Here is a 23,762-nt window from a genome sequence, read left to right as displayed (position 1 = left end):
CCCGATTGGGTTTTATTTTAACTCCCTGACTTCATTATTTTGGGAGGGTGTTGCTATACCAGTGGCTTGTCCTTTGTAGTGCTGGCCTTACTATAATATTGTAATTTACTACAAAAGTATAAGTGAAAAGGGCTGGTTACTACAAAAGTTTGTGAATAGCACATTGTAGTAAGTTTTGTAGTAGTACTACTCTGGACTACAAAAAAGAACCACAAAGTGCAGTTAGTGAATCAGGTCTGAGGTTTGTATGTTTGAAAAGTGTTAATATGCCGCATCTGACATATAGTTAGAATATTAAGAGAAAATCCTGAAGGAAAATTTTACACTCATTACATCAGTTGTTTGAAAGATTAGTCAGAACGGTATTTAAAGTCAAGTGTAAGCAATACATAAAGCGATTTATTTAAGCATAGTTTTTTTCTATACTAAATCACACTGTGATTAATGTTTTTTTCAATACATACAACAACAATCCCCTTAAATTAGTCCACGCATCAGTTCGTAGAGACATTTGATAGTGTATGAACCAGTGAGACAAAAGAGAAAAGTCTCTGTAATTATTTATGAAGCATCAACCGTTGGTTTGTCAGGCTGATGGGAAATGACCTGACATATGGAGGCTACACTCTAGTTATATGTTAAATATGAAATCAAATATAACTTTTCAACTTTTTAACAACTTTTATTATCATTAACTTTTTGTGGTTTATGAATTGTGCACTTTGTTTTACTTTGTTTACTGCTAGCATGAAGTTGTTATGATTTCAACAGTGTCAAAGATCAATTCACATCTCTTTCTAGTGTGTTAACGTGGTCAAAGGTAATGTGAAATCACAAATTGTGGTAAGAATAGAAGCTGTATTAAGGTTATGGAGCATATTTACAATAAAGTGGTGAAGCGTGTCGTTAAGCCAAGAAGGCTAACGACATGCTTCGTCACTTTAGAAATGCAGGGCTGCACCATATTTACTACAATATGGTGCAGCAATTCCCCCTGCGTTGGAGCTAAATTAAGCTGCCTAGCGCCAATGCAGGCACCCTTGCACCAGGGTGCCTGTGTTGAGGGGAAGATTGTTTATGTGCAGGAAGATCCCCCTTCCTGCAAATAAACAATCTTTAAATGCTGTTTTGTAACTTCTATCTGTGCTGCTTGATGCTGTACACATAGAAGTTGCAAAACGGGTTTCTTTTTAAACGATAGCCCTGCATTTCATAGGCAATTTGGTGTTTCTATATGTCCTGACAAGGCAGCACACATGGAAACAGCAAAAACGAGCATTTCTCCTCATTTTGCCTGGTTAAGACCAGGTTTTCCATGGTCTTAATTTTGGCGCTGCCTCCTATTTCCATCAACATTCTAATGGGTATTGCGGTGGAACACCCATTGCCCCCCCCTTTCACGCTAAATACAGTGTAAAAGGGTGCCTTATTTACAAGGTAGCATTAAGCCACGTTAATTATCAGTGAAAGTGACGTTGTGATGGCGATAGTGGTTTTAAATATTTCCCTGTGTGACTTCACTTCTGCAACCCATGGCATTTTGGTGAATTACTGCCATTGACTGTTCGCATATACATGCCTAAAGGACATTCTGCACATGGTGCTTGTTTTGAGCTGTAACTAAACATTCATTTCTTAGTAGGATATCATGCAACCCAAATATAATTCTTTAATTGCATTTGTTAATCTAATGAACATGTCCATTCCTTAGACTACTGAATTAATACCACGTAGGGTATAAAATACTTTCTGCAGTACCCATCCTAGACCTCACCTTGGATTTCTGGGTATTTCACCATGTAAAGGAGTGCCCAGCGCAGGGTGGTGGGGGTGGTCTCTGTCCCAGCTCCAAAGAAATCAACTGCAAAGCGGACCATGTTATGCTCATTAAATGTAGAGGCGACATCATGAGAGTCCTGAATGGAACATTAATATGCAAATTCAGTAAATGTGAAATATTGAAACAGCTTCTTGTGAAGACATCATAACTTGGGGAACTGATTAATAATGTAAAGCAGTCTAGTCTTGGTCATAAAATCAAATCGACGGAAATTGGTATGTTGAATTGCATAAATCAATTACACATATTGCAGATTTCATTTTATCATAGGTACGGATAACATATTGTTAGATAAATTAAGGTAAGGGTATATTATAAACTCTGACATGGAAGCATAATGAATGTGGAAGAGTGATCATGCTTGCAGTAGTTATGGTGAGATTAATTGATTCCTTTATCCAGAAGAATGAAAGTGAAGAAAGATCTAAGAAATCTGACGGATGGTCAGATTCAATAACCCTACAATAAGGAGTGATAGGAAAGAGCAGTATTTCCCTTTGAAAAGTGGAATGGAACACATTAGTAGCAGATAAGAATTTAAAAAAAGGAAGGAAGGATGATTGAATCAGTGAAAGAGGATGAATTTATTCAGCTTTTTTTGTTCTGTAAATTGCCTCATTTATTGCATTTCACTTCCTTTGGACAGCTGTGAAACTATCTCTTTCAGTAGGGTTTGGGTTGACTTGCTGGGGCAGTGTTTGCAGTCTGATCCTGTAAGAACTGAAGTGAGTCCTAAGCTTGCTGAGGTTTGGGGCCCACTCCCATGTTAAGGAGGAAGACATGTTATTCACAGAAGTGACCAGGGGTGGTAATATAGGATGCGGCTCACTCTCCTTGTTATTGTGGAGGGCACCTATCAAAAGGTGCGCTTGATGTTAAGAAGGAGAGTGCACCGTATTATGTTTCATGTGCAGCCCCCTGGGCAGACAAAAAGTTTAGCTGCCCTGGGAGCTTTAAAGATCCCCTTGCAGGTGGGTGCAGTGGGGGACTGCACCCCTTTCTACCCTCTAGAGGGCTGCAATCAGAGGGCGCACTGAAAATGCACCACATACTAGGTGGCCCGCTGTCAGTGTTCCTCCTGACAGCTTCTTTGCCTCTGCGCACATATCTATAATACGGCACAGAGGCAATGGGATTCCCTAATTTGCATTGAGCCACTCCCCCATGAAAACGAGGGAACACCCTCTAGCGATAGCGCTGCCTCATATGGGCTCCAGCACTATTTGGATTACAGAAAGAGTAGCAGAAGCGTCAGCTGCCTTTTGTGTAATATCAAAGTGCCACTGGGATGCGCAAAGCCGGCACACATACCCGTTGCACGCCAGGACACTCTGCATAAAACGGCCATAGGTGCTGAATTAAGACCTTAAAAAGGCATGTCCTTTAAAAGCTCAGTTGGTTTGTTAGTTAAGAGCTGCAGTTAATCAATCTTTGGGAATACCGAACTTTTAATTTTTTACTCATACACTTTATTCTTGTGTAAATTTTAGTATAAGTACCCATTTGCATGAGAAACCAATCAGTCATAAAGATTCCTGTTGGGTGACATTTTTTCTTATCATCGCTTGGGTTTTTTCTAATGTACAAAGCATCGCCAGGGAGCTTGACCAGAGCAGCCAACATGGCAGAAGCAAACACTTACTGTTGATATTTTAGCATGGTAGAAATCAATCAAGTCCTGGGGCTCCTCAGGCACTCCATTCTCTTTGTGCCTCTGAATTTCCTTCTTCAAAAATTCTTCCACAAAGATATTGCTCTTGAAGGCATCCTGATGAGGTCCTGGAAGATGCCGCATCAGCCAGGGGAATGCATCAAAGAGCTGGAGTGAAAGATATTGCATTGATTAAGCAGAGTGTCCTTTCTGATCATACATTCAACAAAACTATTGTAGGAACTTAGCAGGATACTCCCTGAAGGTTCTTGTTTGACACAATCTGAATCTAATACAGATGTATTCTGGATTATTGGTAGACAATCATGAAGCTTCACGCTCTTATTTATGTGAGTAGGTGTGTGGGACAAGTGTTTGATAAGACAAAATGAAATTAGAAACTGCATTGTCAGAAAACGTAGAACATAAGAAAGAATCTCTTATTGTATGAACTGTACAAATACAGTAACAGTATGTAAGAACTAGGCAAGAGAACTTTAATTAAAGCCAATCTATACAAGTTCTGATTCTTCTGTGTATTCTCGAAGGAAAGCCTTGCTGTTTGTGTCAAGCTGTTATGGTTGAGCTCAGATTCCCTACAGTGACTAGCGTTTATTTCTAGGTGCCATATTCTAACTGTGTTAGAACTCAGCCACAGCTCACATCACTTTTGAGGCTTCTCTCCCACACCTTCAAAGTCCCCTTGTCCATCAACCCTCCTTACTCTACCTCTTTTTCAAATGAACCCTGCTCACCCATTCTTCTAAATCTTTTTGTGCCCACCACCCACAGACGGGTCCCACAACAACAACAGATCTTTGCTACTTGTGTCCAAAAGCATTTCCTACACCTTGTTGCATTGAAAGTGGACTTGTCTCTGAGGTAGTTTCCAGAACTCCAGTGAAAAATGTAGGGCACCAAAAGCAAGTGACAGAACATCCAAGTACTTGGTAACTTAGAATCAGTCGGCCGTCATGCTAAATGAGAAATACAGAATGTGGCAAAAGTGCAGGGCACCAAAAAATTAAATGTTAATAAAAATGTGACGATGCAAAAGTTCAGAAGTGATGGAGAAAAACTGTAGCACATGTCAGAAGGGGAACTAAACAGAGTCAATGTGAATTCAATTTCCAAAGGGGATCTGTCCTTTACCCTAATTCTACATATGAAATTCAGAAATCAATCATACTATAGTGTTCGCTCACTGTCCTGTGTCTAGTCTTAATGTATGATACAAGATCTGTTGACGCCTCTACAATATTTGAAAGTGCTTTGAAGTGGATTAATGGTGAAAAAATTTGAAACATATAAGCAACTATGTGAATTCCATACATTAGACTGTAATGGAGAATTGTGCTAAAATTATCCCTGATCATGAGAACATTAATATGATGTCAGCTACTGTGGAATTTTTCTATCTCTGAGAACATCAGCGTTAATGACTAGTGTAAACCGCCCTCTCTGTGAGTATAAACTAAACCAGTCAATATTTCGGAAAGATGTTGATGTGAAATTGTGTAAGGTTGAGAAAATGTCATCTCATCTTTTGACCGTTGTATTCATCTCTCTTTCTCTTAAAATGTATATTTCATCCCACTCTCTCATCTAACTTCTATTTTTATTCATTATCATTCTATTTTCTCTGTCTTTGGTGGTTTGCTTCCTCTCTTTTACTTTATCTGTCATTGTTTTTGGCCTTTATTTTGGTCTTGCACATGTTAATCTCACTGAATGCGATGTCAATGTACGCCATGATGTATGCATGCATAGCAATGTCAGTACCAGTAAAAACAATGTAGATGTATGCTATGACAAATGTACGCATAATAATGAGAATGTTGGTAAATATTATATCAATGACTGCCATGTTATATGTACACGTAAATACTAAGTCATATCATTGCTGTCAAATTCACCCCAGATGACCTTCTCTTCAACCTCAAGTCAGAGATATGTGGTGAGACAGGCCCTGCGACCCAAACCCAAGCCTACTGATTGATAGGTTTGGCCAAAAGCGTGCCGTCCCAAAATACCATAAAGTCAGATGTCACATGTAGTTAGGAACACTCACAAAACCAGAACACAGCATGTACACCACACACAGTGATCAAACGCTCCCTATGGCAGCTATCTGGACAGATGCACACTGCCCCACTCTAGCTATCCATGAGATCGAGAACCACCTAGGCCCCTGCTATCAGATGGTTGTATTTATGGTTCATGACTAGACCTGGATCTACATGTTTTACAAGAATGTGTAACTATTCAATTGTACCTCAGGAACTGTATATTACCGGCCAAAACATCTGTGCATTGAGACGGTGGTCAGACACGACTCTATTGATACTCTTCCGGCTGCTGCGTTTAATTAAACCAACCTGTTCCTACTTTTCCAAACGCCTTGTCTTTTCAATTTGTCAAGGTAAATTCATATCCGAGCAACACACATGTAATATTAATATTAGAGCTGGTATTGGGGTAGCTATGTGCTGTACAAACTTTAATAATAATAATGATGTTCTATCGTCTACTGCTGCAGTTTTTATTATACGCCTGTGCTTTTGTGGTATAGAATACTTTCTGATTTTTTCTTACCCGCTCCCCTCCATTTTCCATTTCTTTTGCACTTTCCTCTCCATCTCCTTTTCCTTTTTAAGTTCTCTTACTCCTTTACCTACTTTCTCATTTTAATAAATCAGTTTCTCTCTAAATGGGCATTTATCTTCTTCCTAATTTTGTAACAGAAAGCTTGCATCTCTCATTCATCAACTTTTCTTTCACAAGCTAACTTGTAATCTCTCTCAGGTCACACATTGAAGTTTCTGTGCACAGGTTGCTTCCTCTGATTAACCACTCACTTACAGTATGAAGTCATCTTAAGACTCACCCTGCCCCACGAGCTGACTAGTTTGCTAACAGTCATATAATTTGCTTCAATGAGCTGATGAAATTCTTTATCATCTCTGGAGAAGCGGTGTCCAAAAACCACTGCAGATATCACATTAGTGACAGAATGGATGATCGCAGTAGATGGATCCAGTCTTTTCCCTGCAACAACAAAAAGAAGAAACATAACTCACTCAAGTAAGGTATAATAAATACCTGTAAAAATGAGGAAAACAACAGTGGACTGAAATGCTTTTCCGAGTAATTTAAGAGGTTATTTCAAGAATTCGATCCACTCCTCTTTTTTCTTGATGTTTCGCTATCAGAGTTATTCTTACGTTTTCTCAGGTGCAAGGAAAACCTACTAATGGCTTGTGAGATTCCAAGTGTCTGGCACAAACCAAGACATTGATTACTCTTTTTGCAATGGAAAGTTTGTTACCCAAGCCTCCTTGACTTTGGAAGTAGTTTGCTTTGATCAATTAAGGTCTGTCTCAAAGGATGTAGTCTGATGCTAGAGTTTAGATCCGGTACCACACAGATGCAGCTGAAATAAAAATTGTAAGAAAACAGGCTTTTTTGCAGATGCCCATCCCCTTTTGCCCCAGTTAGACTACTAGATGTTTTTTTTCTACTCTGAAAGTGCCCTGGAGCCTGCTTGCCAGGCCCCAGTACCAGAGCTCTTTCCCCAAAACTGATATCTGTCAATTAGGAATCTTAATTGGCAAAGGACTTTAACCCGCTTATGAATTCCTAATATGTGGTACCAATGGTGCCCAGGGCATGGGTTTTAAAAGGGGGCCCAGGTCTTCAACACAGTAAGTGCCATCCTGAGTAATCCAAGTAAACTTCTGACAGCAAGCCTGCAAATGCAGACTGCCGGAGCAGTGCAGACTGCTTGAACTCACCATGTGTCGCAAAGTCAATGCACTATTTTTAATATATGCCACTCTCTTCTAAGGAAGGCCTCCTAAAGCCCAAGAGGCAGGGTGCATTATATTAAAGGTGTGGACATGTAAGTGCAAGCTTATCTGTCCCTATAGTGGCCTTTCTATTAAAAGAAACTATAAGTGAAAGACGATCCATAGGATAACATGGGCTGGCAACTGGGCAAACCCGAGGTTGGCAGCTCCATTATGATACTGCCAAATATGTCATGTTTTGTATCAAACAACATGCCTCCTCCTCACCCCTAAAATGAATCTCATGTCGAGGACGATGTAGCATACACCATGGTGGCCACCTTAGAGGTTGCCTACTTGGTTGACCCAGCCTTTCCTGTGAGTTGGCTGCCAACCGGCGCTTGCTGCAGCCATGACTGGAATCTGACCCCCAGTCAGGAGATCACACCTCCCTCGCTGAGAGGCTGGCTAGTGAAATGGCATATCAAAGCGGTGAGATTCAAAGGTTGCACCGCCTGTGATATGCATCCAAGCTTCCTTGCAAAGGAAGAAGTAGCGCTCCAACTGTCCACAGGTAAATTTGCACTGGGGGAGGCAGGAAAATTAGATAAACAGGGGGTGTACATCTAGAAGGCAAGTCACACCTCTAGGGTGAGGTACCTGGTCTATACTGCTGAGGAAGACTACTGCCATTTTTATAAGCGATAGAATAGGGGTTTTGGTGTAGAATATGACCTACACCCCGGATGTGGTCACTTCAGGGGTGGATTAGCCACTGGGGCTAGTAGCCCAATGGCCACTTGCACCCACACCCAAAAGGACAAAGAAGAGACCGAGTCCGCGACAATAGGACTTGCACATACTAAAAGAGGGACATTACACCTGTGGAAACAGTCTTGGAACTGCACAATCAAGGATTGTCATTGGCTAAAGATCAGTTCTCCCAGACAGAGGGATCCCCGTGAAAGCCAGAAGCAACCTTGGACTAGTAGCATTAGTTGCCTGCAACTGCAAGTAAAAACAATGTGCCGGAACCAAATGATCGATAGCCGTCGGGTCCACTGAGGGATCGTCCAGGAGTAGATGGTCTAGTCCATTGTGGGAATCGAAGTCCTGCCCTCCACAAAGTTTCATGCAGCTACCATGTTCCGAAGACCTCCGCAATCAAGTTAGCCTTCTACTGAGCTTACCTCTGCCAAGACTTAGTGGTCGTCAGTCTGGCAACCACCGCCTTTACTTGATGCTGCACCTCAAGGTGACTCCGCAAGACCTTCATCCGACGTCAACAGTGACTTCATCGTCAAAATTTTGCACCCTGTCTGCCTCCAGCACTATGTAAGCTGTAAAACCTGATTCAGCACCAAGGACTGCCAGGACAACTTGAACCCAGGCTTCTCGAGCCAGGTAAAATGGGGCTTACTGTAATGGATTGGTCCTGGGACCAGCAACACCTTTACCCTCCTTGGGACTCACGCAACTCGACCTGCAAGTGACCGATTGTCAATAGTGGTTTTCACCATTGATTCCAATGATAAGGTTGCACTGTATTATTTTGCACTGATTGTATATTGCTTCTAAAATTTATAACTCAGGTTATATGTATCTGATAAAGTTCATTTTGGTGTCTAAATTAAGATCAAATCTGCTTTATTTTGATAAATGAGTGTCTCTGCCCAATAAGAATAGCAACCAAACAATTAAAAGCAATTGAAGCAAAAAATACCACACAGAAATACAGCTTGATCACTGAGCACAGAAGTTACAATCACTTTATATTATTCACGGTTACTAAGTGTTTGTGAACAGTAAACCATTTGTAAACAAAAGAAAACCATGCCCTACTTGCCAAATACAATAATGTGTTCATAGTCTGTAACCAATGATGAACAGTCAACATCACAATACAACTACCACAGGGATCAGGCTGCAATCCTTCTAGTTCTTTCCTACCTGGATTATGTCATTAGACTCTACTGTCATATCTGGAAGACATGAGGATGTACAGTAAACATGTTTGTGCCATAGGACACATAGGTGCCGATTCCGATCCGTTAAAAATATTCCCCGTACGAATCATATCCAGATTTTTTTACGTACGAATCGTACAAGTCCTGTACAAACTGGCAAGTACGATTCGTATGAGAAAAAGTACATACGAATCGCATTGGGAAAATTCCCCGACACGTCCTCGGGTCGGGGAAAGTGTCCGACATGTCCCCGGACAGTTTTACGTACGAATCAGAAAACTGAAGTCCGAGCGCGCAAGTACGATCCGTCCCGTCCTTCCGAATGTACATCCGTATGGAAAAAACACCGTACGGAACGAACATCAATAGCAACCATGGAGACGTCCTAACATGTGCCCACATACGCACCGAACACCCCCCCAGCCCCCGCATGTACGAGCCGAACACCCCCCTAGCCCCCCCGTATGTACGCACCGTACCCCTAGTCCCCACCGTATGTACGCGCCGTCCCCCAGCCCCCACGTATGTACACGCCGTACCCCCAGCCCCCCGTATGTACGCGCCGCACCCCCACACCCGTGTACGTACAGAGCGTACCCCCACCCGTGTATGTACGGTGCGTACCCCCACCCGTGCATGTACGGAGCGTACCCCCACCCGTGTATCTACGGAGCGTACCCCCACACGTGTATGTACGGAGCGTACCCCCACCCCCGTATGTACGGTGCGGACCGCCAGCGCTACACGCTGGGGGTACGCTCCGTACATACGGGGGTGGGGGTACGCTCCATACATACGGGGGTGGGGGTACGCTCCGTACATACATGGGTGGGGGTATGCTCCATACATACACAGGGGGCTGGGGGTACGGCACGTAAATACGGGGGGGAACTGGGGGTAAGGCGCCTACATATGGGGGGGACTGGAGGTACGGCGCATACATACGGGGGGACTGGGGGTACGGCACGTACATATGGGGGACTGGGGGTACAGCGCGTACATACGGGGGGCTGGGGGCACGGTGTGTACATATGGGGGGGACTGGGGGTACGGCATGTACATAGAGGGGGACTGGGGGTACGGCGCGTACATACGGGGGGCTGGGGGTACGGCGCGCACGTACGGGGGGACTGGGGGTACGGCATGTACATACGGGGGTGGCTGGGGGTACGGCGCGTACATACGGGGGGCTGGGGGGGTGTTTGCCGCCTACCAGGCCCACTTTTCCTCACGCTTCGCGGTGTACTTCGCTTTTCCGGCACTTTTTGGGTGCCGTAAAAATATTGCCGTCCGGAGTGCCGTCGGTACGAATCGTACTTGCTAGTATGTAAAAAGCTGCCTAACTTGGTGCAAGCAGTAGTTACATTCAGGCTCAAGGTCTCACCCATTATGTAAAAGTGTCAGTTGATTTGCACTGAGGAAGGCTGATATGCCGAAATGCATCTGCACAATTAAATCAACTTTAAAACTGTCCCGTGAGTGCTTCGCAATTTGTAGCCTGGATTTATTATCGTGACCTCACCCTCACGAACAGCGGTTAAAAGCACCCGCCCTGAGTGCAGCAGAAAGGGTGAGACCTTGAGCCTGAATGTAACTACTGCTTGCACCACCGAAAAGAAGATTGGCGTAACATCCTACCAGCGCTGCTGACAATTATTCAAATTGTAGGATTGAAGTAATCCATATGGAAACCTGCAGGATGCCAAACCTTTCTCCTTCTGGCAGGCGAGGGACTCAATAACATCAATAACATCGTGGCACGTAACTTTGAGGCTTTGCAACTGGATTAATTTCGAAGGACTGGCTGAATCATGCACCATGTGAGTTTAATTGCAATTTGCTTTTAAAACTGTCCATGAAAGACTGAGACTCATTCAGAGTTTAAACGATCTGTGTTTCATTTAAACCAGCACACACAGACATGGCAGCCAAGGAAAAGGCATTCAGACCTTGAACTTTTCCAGTCCTTCGTTACTTGCTGTGAATACACATCCCTCCAATGAAATCATGCTTGAATGTATTTAAACGAACATTATGTAAAAGTGTCAGTTGATTTGCACTGAGGAAGGCTGATATGCCGAAATGCATCTGCACAATTAAATCAACTTTAAAACTGTCCCGTGAGTGCTTCGCAATTTGTAGCCTGGATTTATTATCGTGACCTCACCCTCACAAACAGCGGTTAAAAGCACCCGCCCTGAGTGCAGCAGAAAGGGTGAGACCTTGAGCCTGAATATATATATATATATATATTGAAGGAAAAAGGGTTGCCCCAAGGTGGACCAGCACTCGCACAGGGCATCCGCTCGCCAACGCAGGCAGCATCCCTGCGACTCACAGCCCCTCTCAATTCGCTGCTCGACGCGTTTCGGGCTTGGTCGCCCTTCCTCATGAGCATTTCAAATCCCAATGACAAACGGCAAAAACACTACCAGTGAAGTCCCCTCTTTTATTTCTGGCATAACATAGCACTCAGCATTATGGGACTGGTAGTGAACATAGTTCCCCCTGTGGGTTGTCGTCGTTCATGGAACATCACGATTTTCCAGGAGTTTCAGTGCCGCAAAGAGACCCCTGCAGCTTAACAAGAGCACCTCGTGCGCCGTTCACGCTGTCCATTACAAACAGCATGGATGCTGCCTGCGTTGGCGAGCGGATGCCCTGTGCGAGTGCTGGTCCACCTTGGGGCAACCCTTTTTCCTTCAATATATATATATATATATATATATACATACATACATATATATATATTCACTGAAAAAAACATAGGTTTCAGGCACGTTATAGTTAGGAATTAGCATATACAAAACCTTGGAAATTCACTGAAAAAACCATAGGTTTCAGGGGCATTATAGTTAGCTGGACTTTTCACTCGTACAAAACCATTGAAATTCCCCCGTTATAGTTAGTTCAGCTAACTATAACTCGCGTGCCCGCAATGCACTGCTGATGACGTCACATATTACTCATCACATCACTCATGACATCAGTGATGACATCTCAAATGACATCACTGATGACATCACTGGTGACATCATCCAGTGAATGTGTGTCTTTCTGAAAATTACATATGTTTTATATATGTATATCTCAAGGTCGATGGAAGAATACATGGGTATATAAGTGTCTAAATGGATGATTTGTTTTTGAAAAATTTATTGTATAACTGACTGATTAAGTGTATCTTAGTGAATACATGGCTTAGTGAGTAATGTTCAAATATGTAAATATCTGTATCAGTCTCTCACTTTGTGTATAAGTGGCTGCATGGGTTGGTGAGTAGCTACATGAGTGTCTATATAGGTTATTAGTTGGTTTTTTGAGTATCAGTATGAGTGTCTGAGTGTCTGTATGGTTCAGTGGGGGTATTACGTAGTGCATAGGTGCATGAATGAGTAACTCACTGTTTGTATGTGTTGAAGACAGCATGTGTGCAGGACTGTATGGGTGGATGAGTGTGTGCATGGGTGTGTTAGTGAGTGAATGACTGTCTCAATAGTGTCTTTATGAGTAATTACATATGTTTTAAACTAGTATATGTGACTATTGGTGTATATAAGTGAGTATATGTGAGAGTGAGAGATTGAAAGAGTTCCTGTAAGAATAAGTATGTGTTTCTATAAGTGATTGTTTAAAAGACTAAGTATGTGTAAGTTTCTGTAGAAGTAAGTGTGGTGGTGTGTGTATAACTGTATATACAAGTAAATGGATGTTTGATTCTTTATAAGCATGAGTCACTATGTGTGTGAGTAACTCTGGATGAGTGGCGTTGTGTAACAGGATGTATAGGTGTATGAGTACATATGATGAGTGAGTACATGTATGAGTGACTGTATAGGACTGTTGGTGAATGAGTGGATGTGTATGTGGATCTTAGAATTACTGAATAGGTTGTTGTAACTGATATTGGTATGTCCATTGTTTTGAAAATTTTTGTTTCTATTTTTGAATATGTGTATCAAAGGTTATATTAGGGGGAGATGAGGTCTGCCACTCTATCACAAGGATGATGTCATCAGTGATGTCATTTGAGATGTCATCAGTGATGTCATGAGTGATGTCACTGACCATGTCATGAGTGATGTAATATGTGACGTCATCAGCAGTGCATTGCGGGCGCGCGAGTTATAGTTAGCTGAACTAACTATAACGGGGGAATTTCAATGTTTTTTTCAGTGAATTTCTAAAGTTTTTTAAATGCTAATTCCTAACTATAACGTGCCTGAAACCTATGGTTTTTTAAGTGAATTTCAAAGGTTTTTTAAATGCTAATTTCTAAGTATGCCTATAGAGATAGGACATGTGAAGAAAGAAGAAAAAACGCACAGAAAGAAAAAAAAGAAATTCAGAAAGAAGCAGCAGAAGTCCTTAAAGACGAAGAAAAGTGCAGGAAGAAGGATAACGTGCAGAAAGAACAAACAGAAGAGCAGAAAGAAGCCTTGTTGCAAAATCATCCTGTACCCTCAACTTTTTCAGACGGATACTGGTGGTAACTGAGTCTGACTAACCAGTCCTAGAGCCAGTGCTATGTTAAAAGACACTCAGAATACAGTGAAAACACCTACATACACTAGGGAACACTATGCCTTGGGGTCCCCCTGTGATCAGCATGACCTCCTCTGTAAGCCCCTAGTATATAATAGGGCAGGGGATTAAAACTACCTCTTAAACGCGCCACAGGGCGTGTTTGCACACGTCACCTCAGGCCCCGTCCCCTCACTTCCCCACTGTGTAAACACGCCCTGTCGCCATTTAAAGTTGGGAGATTAAGTCCCCTTGAATCCTGAGGGTTCCTAGGGTCCAATTAGACCACTAGGTACCTCTATTAAGTGCCACAGAGCTGCGTTGCAGAGAGATGTAAAAAGGGGCACGGCCTAGACCACCTCTCTGCAACGCAGCGCAGTGGAGCTTACTCGAAGCACCTGGTGGGCTAGTTGGCCCCCAGGATTGAAGGGGAATTATTTCCCCAGCTTAAAACGCGCCACAGGGCTTGTTTGCACACATTAACTCAGGCCCCGTCCCCTCACTTCACCACTGTGTAAACACGCCCTGTGGCCGTTTTTAGTTGGGAGATTAAGTTCATTTGAATCCTTAGGGTCCCTAGGGTCCAACTAGCCCAATAGGTACCTCCAGTAAGTGCCACAGAGCTGCGTTGCAGAGAGGTGTAAAAAGTGGCACGGACTGGACCACCTCTCTGCAACGCAGCTCAGTGGCGCTTACTGGAAGCACCTGGTGGGCTAGTTAGCCCCCAGGGGCCCTCAGGATTGAAGGGGAATTATTTCCCCAACTTAAAACACGCCATAGGGCGTGTTTGCACACATCACCTCAAGCCCCGTCCCCTCCCTTCCCCACTGTGTATACACACCCTGTGGCCGTTTTTTAAGTTGGGAGATTAGGTCCCCTTGAATCTTGAGGATCCCTAGGGGCAAAATAGCCCACTAGGTACGTCCAGTAAGCGCCTTTGCAGAGAGGTGTAAAAAGGGGCACGGCCTGCACCACCTCTCTGCAACGCAGAGCAGTGGCGCTTACTGGAAGCACCTGGTGGGCTAGTTGGCCCCCAGGATTGAAGGGGAATTATTTCCAAAGCTTAAAACGCGCCACAGGGCTTGTTTGCACACATTAACTCAGGCCCCGTCCCCTCACTTCACCACTGTGTAAACACGCCCTGTGGCCGTTTTTAGTTGGGAGATTAAGTTCATTTGAATCCTTAGGGTCCCTAGGGTCCAACTAGCCCAATAGGTACCTCCAGTAAGTGCCACAGAGCTGCGTTGCAGAGAGGTGTAAAAAGTGGCACGGACTGGACCACCTCTCTGCAATGCAGCTCAGTGGCGCTTACTGGAAGCACCTGGTGGGCTAGTTAGCCCCCAGGGGCCCTCAGGATTGAAGGGGAATTATTTCCCCAACTTAAAACACGCCATAGGGCGTGTTTGCACACGTCACCTCAAGCCCCGTCCCCTCCCTTCCCCACTGTGTATACACACCCTGTGGCCGTTTTTTAAGTTGGGAGATTAAGTCCCCTTGAATCTTGAGGATCCCTAGGGGCAAAATAGCCCACTAGGTACGTCCAGTAAGCGCCTTTGCAGAGAGGTGTAAAAAGGGGCACGGCCTGCACCACCTCTCTGCAACGCAGAGCAGTGGCGCTTACTGGAAGCACCTGGTGGGCTAGTTGGCCCCCAGGATTGAAGGGGAATCATTTCCAAAGCTTAAAACGCGCCACAGGGCTTGTTTGCACACATTAACTCAGGCCCCGTCCCCTCACTTCACCACTGTGTAAACACGCCCTGTGGCCGTTTTTAGTTGGGAGATTAAGTTCATTTGAATCCTTAGGATCCCTAGGGTCCAACTAGCCCAATAGGTACCTCCAGTAAGTGCCACAGAGCTGCGTTGCAGAGAGGTGTAAAAAGTGGCACGGACTGGACCACCTCTCTGCAAAGCAGCTCAGTGGCGCTTACTGGAAGCACCTGGTGGGCTAGTTAGCCCCCAGGGGCCCTCAGGATTGAAGGGGAATTATTTCCCCAACTTAAAACACGCCATAGGGCGTGTTTGCACACGTCACCTCAAGCCCCGTCCCCTTCCTTCCCCACTGTGTATACACACCCTGTGGGCGTTTTTTAAGTTGGGAGATTAAGTCCCCTTGAATCTTGAGGATCCCTAGCGGCAAAATAGCCCACTAGGTACGTCCAGTAAGCGCCTTTGCAGAGAGGTGTAAAAAGGGGCACGGCCTGCACCACCTCTCTGCAACGCAGAGCAGTGGCGCTTACTGGAAGCACCTGGTGGGCTAGTTGGCCCCCAGGGTCCCTCAGGATTGAAAGGGAATTATTTCCCCAACTTAAAACGCGCCACAGGGTGTGTTTGCACACGTCACCTCAGGCTCCGTCCCCTCACTTCACCACTGTGTAAATGCGCCCTGTGGCCGTTCTAAGTTGAGAGATTAAGTCCCCTTGAATCCTAAGGGTCCCTAGGGTCAAACTAGCCCACTAGGTACCTCCAGTAAGTGCCACAGAGCTGCATTGCATAGAGGTGTGAAAAGGGGCGTGGCCTCAGAACACCTGTCAGCAAAGCAGCTCCCTGGCGCATACTGGAGTTACCTGTTGGGCTAGTTGGCCCTCAGGGACCCTCAGTATTGAAGGGGAATTAATTCCCCAACTTACAACTGGCCAGGGGGCGTGTTTGCAGAGTGCTGCAAGGAGGGGGTGTGGCCTCCGGCGCGATGCCGGTCTTTTATTTATTTAATTTTTTTAAGAAGGAGGGCTGAGTGGCCCCCCTTCTTTTTCTAATTTACTGGCCCTGGGGACCCCATCCCCCAGGGCCTGCACCCTAATTTGTTTTGTTGAAAAAAATTAATTTGGCCCTCCCAAGGCCTTAATCGGACCCGGGGACACAAACCCCCGGGTCATGGCCTTTTTTTTTTTTTACTCTTTAGGAGGGGGCTGCATTGCCCCCTCCTCAGGCCACTTATTGCCCCGGGGACCCCATCCCCCGGGGCGGGCCTTTGTTTTTTATTATTTTAAAAAAAATATATATTTATAGAAACACCAAGGACATGCTGGACAAACCGTATGTACCTATCACTATGACGATTTGCGTGATATTCATTAAAAGGCGACTATGCATAGAATGAATCCACATGGAATGTATTTACACCGCTAGTGAAGCTCTGACGCCCTACCGTGCCTAATCCCGGCGCCTCCGCCGGTGGGCACTCTCCAAGTAGACACCCCTGTCGTTTATTTATACAAACATGGGTAGCTATTGACGGGCACATTTAATATACACGCACACCAAGCCATTCAAAGGGGATTCGACAAAAATTCGACCAAACTATGCAAGAAACCCCCCTCACGCCGGTTAATAAAATACACATCCACCGCCGGATGTGTAATACTTTTTATTTTACTCTCTGGAAAGGAGACGAACCTCACTTGAGAGTCACAGCATGCTCCGGGCTGAGCCCAATGTTGTGTCACACCCACCAGTGCCCGCCGAGTGCCTCACACCTCTGTGTTGTATTCCACCAGCTAGTGCGCATGCTATGACACTCTCTAGCCCATGTGCACTGTAACACCACCCCGTGAATATGTCATGCCACACTTGCCTTCGCACGGGTTATGTTGCCCCATCTAACGTGCCTTCCTCGATGCCTATGTTATAACGCACAGCGCCATGCCATACATATTACAATCTGGGATCCATATCTTTGTCAGAGTGCATATGCAACGTTACACTCCACAGCACATATTTTATATTACAACTTTAGAGACTAGTTAGGTTACACGACACTGCCCTGTGCATATTACACTCGAAGGCGCATATCGCATAGCACGCGCTAGTGCCTGTGCTATCTCGCGCTCTCCAATGAATCTGTCATTGCACACAATGTATTGCATATTATATTTCATGCCCCGGTTCATCTTATATCACACTTTTTGGTGCATAGTTTATACCGTATACTATATCTAGTTTTCATTTTCAATCGTGCTCTCAGGACTATGTTCTATATAACACTGCGCCCACCTACCCTTTTCACGGGCATTACATTTTGCGATGGGGGGTGGAGGGTCAGGGGGTGTTTCTGCCAAGTGAGCCCGGAGTCACAGTCACAAACGTCATCTTCTTCCTGAATAAAAGTGAGATTATGCTACATACTTGTTCATATTTTAAGTAGTTTGCACAGACAAACATTTTAAAAACAATAACGTTCCTAATACCCACCTTCTCTGAACAGTTAGCTTGCTGCCCCATCAACCTCCTCCCTATCCTTTGTTGTCTGAATCCATGGACTAGCCTCCTCCCTCCTGCCATGCATGGTCTGATGTGCTGCCACTGCCCTCCATTTAGCATGATGTACCAGTCCACTCCTCCTGCCCTCCATTGCCCATTTCTATGGCCCATCATTGACCTCCTGCTTAGCCTCTGTGCTTAGCTTGCTGCCCCTATTCTCCTTCCCCCTGCCCTCCGATGTCTTTGTGCATGCCCCTGCTCCATCCTTTTTGCCCACCATGTTCCATGGACCTGCCACTCCTATCTACTCTGAGTGTTCTGTTGAGCTGCCACTCCCCTCCCACCTGCCTAGCATTGTCAAATGACTGTAACCTGTCCCTGGCACCTCCACCTTGCCTGTCCACATGTCATGGCCCTATCCCATTCCTCCTGTCCTCCATGGTCCATTTTACTGCCACACCCTTCTGCCCTCCCTGGTCTGTTGTGCTGCAACTGCTCCTCCTGCCTGCCCTGCGCGGTCTGTTGTGAGGCCCCTTCCCCTGAACTCTCTTGTCTGTGCCCAGGTCCTGACCCTCCCTTCTATCCTCCATGGTCCTTTGTGCATGCCCCTGCACCCTCCTTCTTGCCCATCATAGCCATTGTGCTGCCACTAACCCTCCCGCTTGCCATGCATGGTCTTCTGTGCTGCCCCTGACCCCCTCCCACCTTCCCTCCATGGTCTGTGTGTATGCCATCATAGTCTCATTGTTGCTCTCCATGGCGTGTCTTGTTTCTAGTGCCCATCCTGCCTGACCTCCATGGTTATCTTGCTGCTCCTGCCCTGCCCCCTTGCCCCCAGCCCTCTGTTTCCATGTGCAGACCCCTATTCCCTCCCTTCTGGCTTGTCTGTTCCATTGTAATGCCCCTGATCCGTCCCTCCTGCCCTTTATGGTCTGCTATGCTGCAGCTTTCTCTCCTGTCTGTCCATTATGGTCAGCTAGCTACCATTGCCTCTTTCCCCTCTGTTCTCGGTTGTCCATGTGCATGGTCCTGTCCCCTCCCTATTCCTTTCTATGGATTGTTGTGCTGCACTCCCGTCCCGCATGTGCTGTGTGGTGTATTGTGCTGCTGCAAACCCTGATGCCTGCCCTGTAGGGTCAGTTTGGTGCACCTCTCCATGTCCCTCCTGTCCTCTGTTATCCGAGTCCATATCCCTAACGCAATTCCTCCTGCCTACCATGATCCAATGTACCATACTTGCGAACATTTTGAACTTGGTAAGAGGGAGATTTTGAAAAAAAACTGGGGTGTTGATTTTCCCCTTTGAGTTACATTGAAAAAGAGGAGATTGTAGACAGGAGACAGATCAAATAAAGCCCATTTGAGCTTAGAAACATTAGACGTTTCCTGGCTGAAACGGGTCTGTTGGCATGTATGGTTGTACTACCACTGCCTCTTCCTTCTGCCCATAATGGTCTATTATATTGCCACAGCCTCTCTTGCCAGTCCTGTATTGTTGGCTTGTTGCCCCTGCCCCCCTTTCCACTGCCCTCCATAGTCTGTTGTGCTGCCACTGCCCTTCCTGCCTGCCCAGTGTGGTAAAATTGTTGCCTCTGCACTCTCCTACCTGCCTTCAATTTTCAGAGTCCGTGCCCCTGGCCTCTGCCTCTCAACAGTATCCCAATGAACAACTAGATTGCTAACATTCTATATTTATTACAAAAGTGTGGAACGCCTGACGTCATCTTGATGTAATGAAAACTGTAATACCTACAGTTTTTCCTTTAGAATTACATATATGAGAGGGTCTTATTTGCATCAAAATTATGGTTAGTGCTCTAAAAAACTAAAATGAGGACATATTTTCTGAGTTTTCAAATAGCGACAAAGATCTTTTAAATTATTTGTAATCTTTATGTTTTTTTATCCAGTTGGCCACTTGATTAAATGTTGCACCTAGGGGAGAGGATGTGGTGTTACTTCCAGAGCTGCAGACTTTGCAACTGGGGAACCAGGTTGGCGTTTCTGCTTCAGCTCAACATTCTGTGATTCTGGTCATATCACTTATTCTCCCCATGTCTACAACCAAAATGAATTTGATCTTGTGTGATGTAACCAATGCTCATGTTAAGCACTCCAATGCCTGACAAGTCTGCACTATATAAAACTGCAAATACAAAAAAAATATGTGTTTTGCACACTTCGGTCATTGGGCTACATGTGGGCTACATCTGGGTGATATTTGTGCTGCATTTGGGCTCTTTTGTCTCTGGTGGCCATCTTGGGAGATGTATTTGTTATGGAGTTTCCTAATTTCCTCATTTACTGCAGTCTCCTCAGTAGGAAATGCTTTCAGTTTTTTACTTTGATTCCATCTAGAAGGTATTCAGATATGTCACACATTTGCCATAAATTCTGAATGTTAGCACTCTAGTTGCTCATTAGATCACTGTACTAAAGCTACTGTTCACCACGGAAGTCTGCTGCTGGTATTAAAAGTGCATGTTTCAGTCTGCATATCAGAATTTTTTAATGAAATAGAAGAGGATTTGAGAAGTCACTCAAAATGTGCCCTAATTTTTCTTTCTTCAGCCCTAATCATAATTTCTATGGAAAAAGGAACCCCCTCATTGTGTTCCTTTTTAAATTAAATGTTTTAAGTGTTACCTGTTTATTCCAATCAAGATGTGCCATACTTTTGTCATAAGTAAGACAGTAAGCGCTCTAGTTGTTTTTAAGAACACTCTGGGACATTCTGTCATTGGGCTATACTTGGACTACATCTGGGAGATTTATTTGTTATGAAGTTTCCTAATTTCCTCATTTACTGCAGTCTCCTCAGTGGGAATACTTTCAGTTTTTTATTTTGGTTCCATCAAGAAGGCATTCAGATGTGTCACACATTTGCCATAAATTCTGAATGTTTGCACTCTAGTTGCTCATTAGATCACTGTAGTAAAACTACTGCTCATCAGGGAAGTCTGCTGCTGGTATTCAAAGTGCAAGTTTCTGTCTGCATGTCAGAATTTGTTTATGAAATAGAAGAGGATTTGAGAAGTCAAAATGTGCCCTAATTTTTCTTTCTGCAGAACTAATCATAATTTCTATGGCAAAATGAACCCCCTCATTTTGTTCCTTTGTAAATTAAATGTTTTAAGTGTTACCACTTTATTCCATTCAAGATGGCTTCAGGTGTGCCATACTTTTGTCATAAGTAAGACTGTTAGCGCTCTAGTTGTTCGTTAGAACACTCTGGGACATTCTGTCATTGGGCTATACTTGGGCTACATCTGGGTGATATTTGGGCTACATTTGGGCTCTTTTGTCTCTGGTGGCCATCTTGAGAGATTTATTTGTCATGAAGTTTCCTAATTTCCTCATTTACTGCAGTCTCCTCAGTGGGAATACTTTCAGTTTTTTATTTTGGTTCCATCAAGAAGGCATTCAGATGTGTCACACATTTGCCATAAATTCTGAATGTTTGCACTCTAGTTGCTCATTAGATCACTGTAGTAAAACTACTGCTCACCAGGGAAGTCTGCTGCTGGTATTCAAAGTGCATGTTTCTGTCTGCAAGTCAGAATTTGTTTATGAAATAGAAGAGGATTTGAGAAGTCAAAATGTGCCCTAATTTTTCTTTCTGCAGAACTAATCATAATTTCTATGGCAAAATGAACCCCCTCATTTTGTTCCTTTGTAAATTAAATGTTTTAAGTGTTACCACTTTATTCCAATCAAGATGGCTTCAGGTGTGCCATACTTTTGTCATAAGTAAGACTGTTAGCGCTCTAGTTGTTCGTTAGAACACTCTGGGACATTCTGTCATTGGGCTATACTTGGGCTACATCTGGGTGATATTTGGGCTACATTTGGGCTCTTTTGTCTCTGGTGGCCATCATGGGAGATTTATTTGTTATGAAGTTTCCTAATTTCCTCATTTACTGCAGTCTTCTCTGTAGGAAATACTTTCAGTTATTTACTTTGGTTCCATCAAGAAGGCATTCAGATGTGTCACACATTTGCCATACATTCTGAATGTTAGCACTCTAGTTGCTCATTGGATCACTGTAGTAAAGCTACTGCTCACCAGGGAAGTCTGCTGCTGGTATTCAAAGTGCATGTTTCAGTCTGCATGTCAGAATTGTTTTATGAAATAGAAGAGGATTTGAGAAGTCAAAATGTGCCCTAATTTTTCTTTCTGCAGAACTAATCATAATTTCTATGGCAAAATGAACCCCCTCATTTTGTTCCTTTGTAAATTAAATGTTTTAAGTGTTACCACTTTATTCCATTCAAGATGGCTTCAGGTGTGCCATACTTTTGTCATAAGTAAGACTGTTAGCGCTCTAGTTGTTCGTTAGAACACTCTGGGACATTCTGTCATTGGGCTATACTTGGGCTACATCTGGGTGATATTTGGGCTACATTTGGGCTCTTTTGTCTCTGGTGGCCATCTTGGGAGATTTATTTGTTATGAAGTTTCCTAATTTCCTCATTTACTGCAGTCTCCTCTGTAGGAAATACTTTCAGTTATTTACTTTGGTTCCATCAAGAAGGCATTCAGATGTGTCACACATTTGCCATAAATTCTGAATGTTAATACTCTAGTTGCTCATTGGATCACTGTAGTAAAGCTACTGCTCACCAGGGAAGTCTGCTGCTGGTATTCAAAGTGCATGTTTCAGTCTGCATGTCAGAATTTTTTTATGAAATAGAAGAGGATTTGAGAAGTCAAAATGTGCCCTAATTTTTCTTTCTGCAGAACTAATCATAATTTCTATGGCAAAATGAACCCCCTCATTTTGTTCCTTTGTAAATTAAATGTTTTAAGTGTTACCACTTTATTCCATTCAAGATGGCTTCAGGTGTGCCATACTTTTGTCATAAGTAAGACTGTTAGCGCTCTAGTTGTTCGTTAGAACACTCTGGGACATTCTGTCATTGGGCTATACTTGGGCTACATCTGGGTGATATTTGGGCTACATTTGGGCTCTTTTGTCTCTGGTGGCCATCTTGAGAGATTTATTTGTCATGAAGTTTCCTAATTTCCTAATTTACTGCAGTCTCCTCAGTGGGAATACTTTCAGTTTTTTATTTTGGTTCCATCAAGAAGGCATTCAGATGTGTCACACATTTGCCATAAATTCTGAATGTTTGCACTCTAGTTGCTCATTAGATCACTGTAGTAAAACTACTGCTCACCAGGGAAGTCTGCTGCTGGTATTCAAAGTGCATGTTTCTGTCTGCATGTCAGAATTTGTTTATGAAATAGAAGAGGATTTGAGAAGTCAAAATGTGCCCTAATTTTTCTTTCTGCAGAACTAATCATAATTTCTATGGCAAAATGAACCCCCTCATTTTGTTCCTTTGTAAATTAAATGTTTTAAGTGTTACCACTTTATTCCAATCAAGATGGCTTCAGGTGTGCCATACTTTTGTCATAAGTAAGACTGTTAGCGCTCTAGTTGTTCGTTAGAACACTCTGGGACATTCTGTCATTGGGCTATACTTGGGCTACATCTGGATGATATTTGGGCTACATTTGGGCTCTTTTGTCTCTGGTGGCCATCTTGGGAGATTTATTTGTTATGAAGTTTCCTAATTTCCTCATTTACTGCAGTCTTCTCTGTAGGAAATACTTTCAGTTATTTACTTTGGTTCCATCAAGAAGGCATTCAGATGTGTCACACATTTGCCATACATTCTGAATGTTAGCACTCTAGTTGCTCATTGGATCACTGTAGTAAAGCTACTGCTCACCAGGGAAGTCTGCTGCTGGTATTCAAAGTGCATGTTTCAGTCTGCATGTCAGAATT

General features: G+C 43.9%; 1 protein-coding gene across 1 annotated transcript in view; it reads right to left on the bottom strand.

Annotated features, from left to right (window-relative positions):
- Positions 1–23,762, bottom strand: part of LOC146786141 (cytochrome P450 2J5-like) — a 67,304-nt gene that overhangs the window by 8,090 nt on the left and 35,452 nt on the right. Inside the window, exons 4-6 of the mRNA XM_085635646.1 lie at positions 6,379–6,539; positions 3,483–3,659; positions 1,775–1,916 (exon numbers count right to left, since the gene is read on the bottom strand). Coding sequence (XP_085491772.1) covers positions 1,775–1,916; positions 3,483–3,659; positions 6,379–6,539 — 480 coding nt within the window. The remainder of the gene's footprint in view (positions 1–1,774; positions 1,917–3,482; positions 3,660–6,378; positions 6,540–23,762) is intronic.

This window comes from Triturus cristatus, chromosome 11 (assembly GCF_964204655.1).
Source record: "Triturus cristatus chromosome 11, aTriCri1.1, whole genome shotgun sequence".
Classification (NCBI taxonomy): domain Eukaryota; kingdom Metazoa; phylum Chordata; class Amphibia; order Caudata; family Salamandridae; genus Triturus; species Triturus cristatus.
Note: the sequence above shows the minus strand (reverse complement) of the source record. Positions and strands in the feature narration are given on the sequence as shown.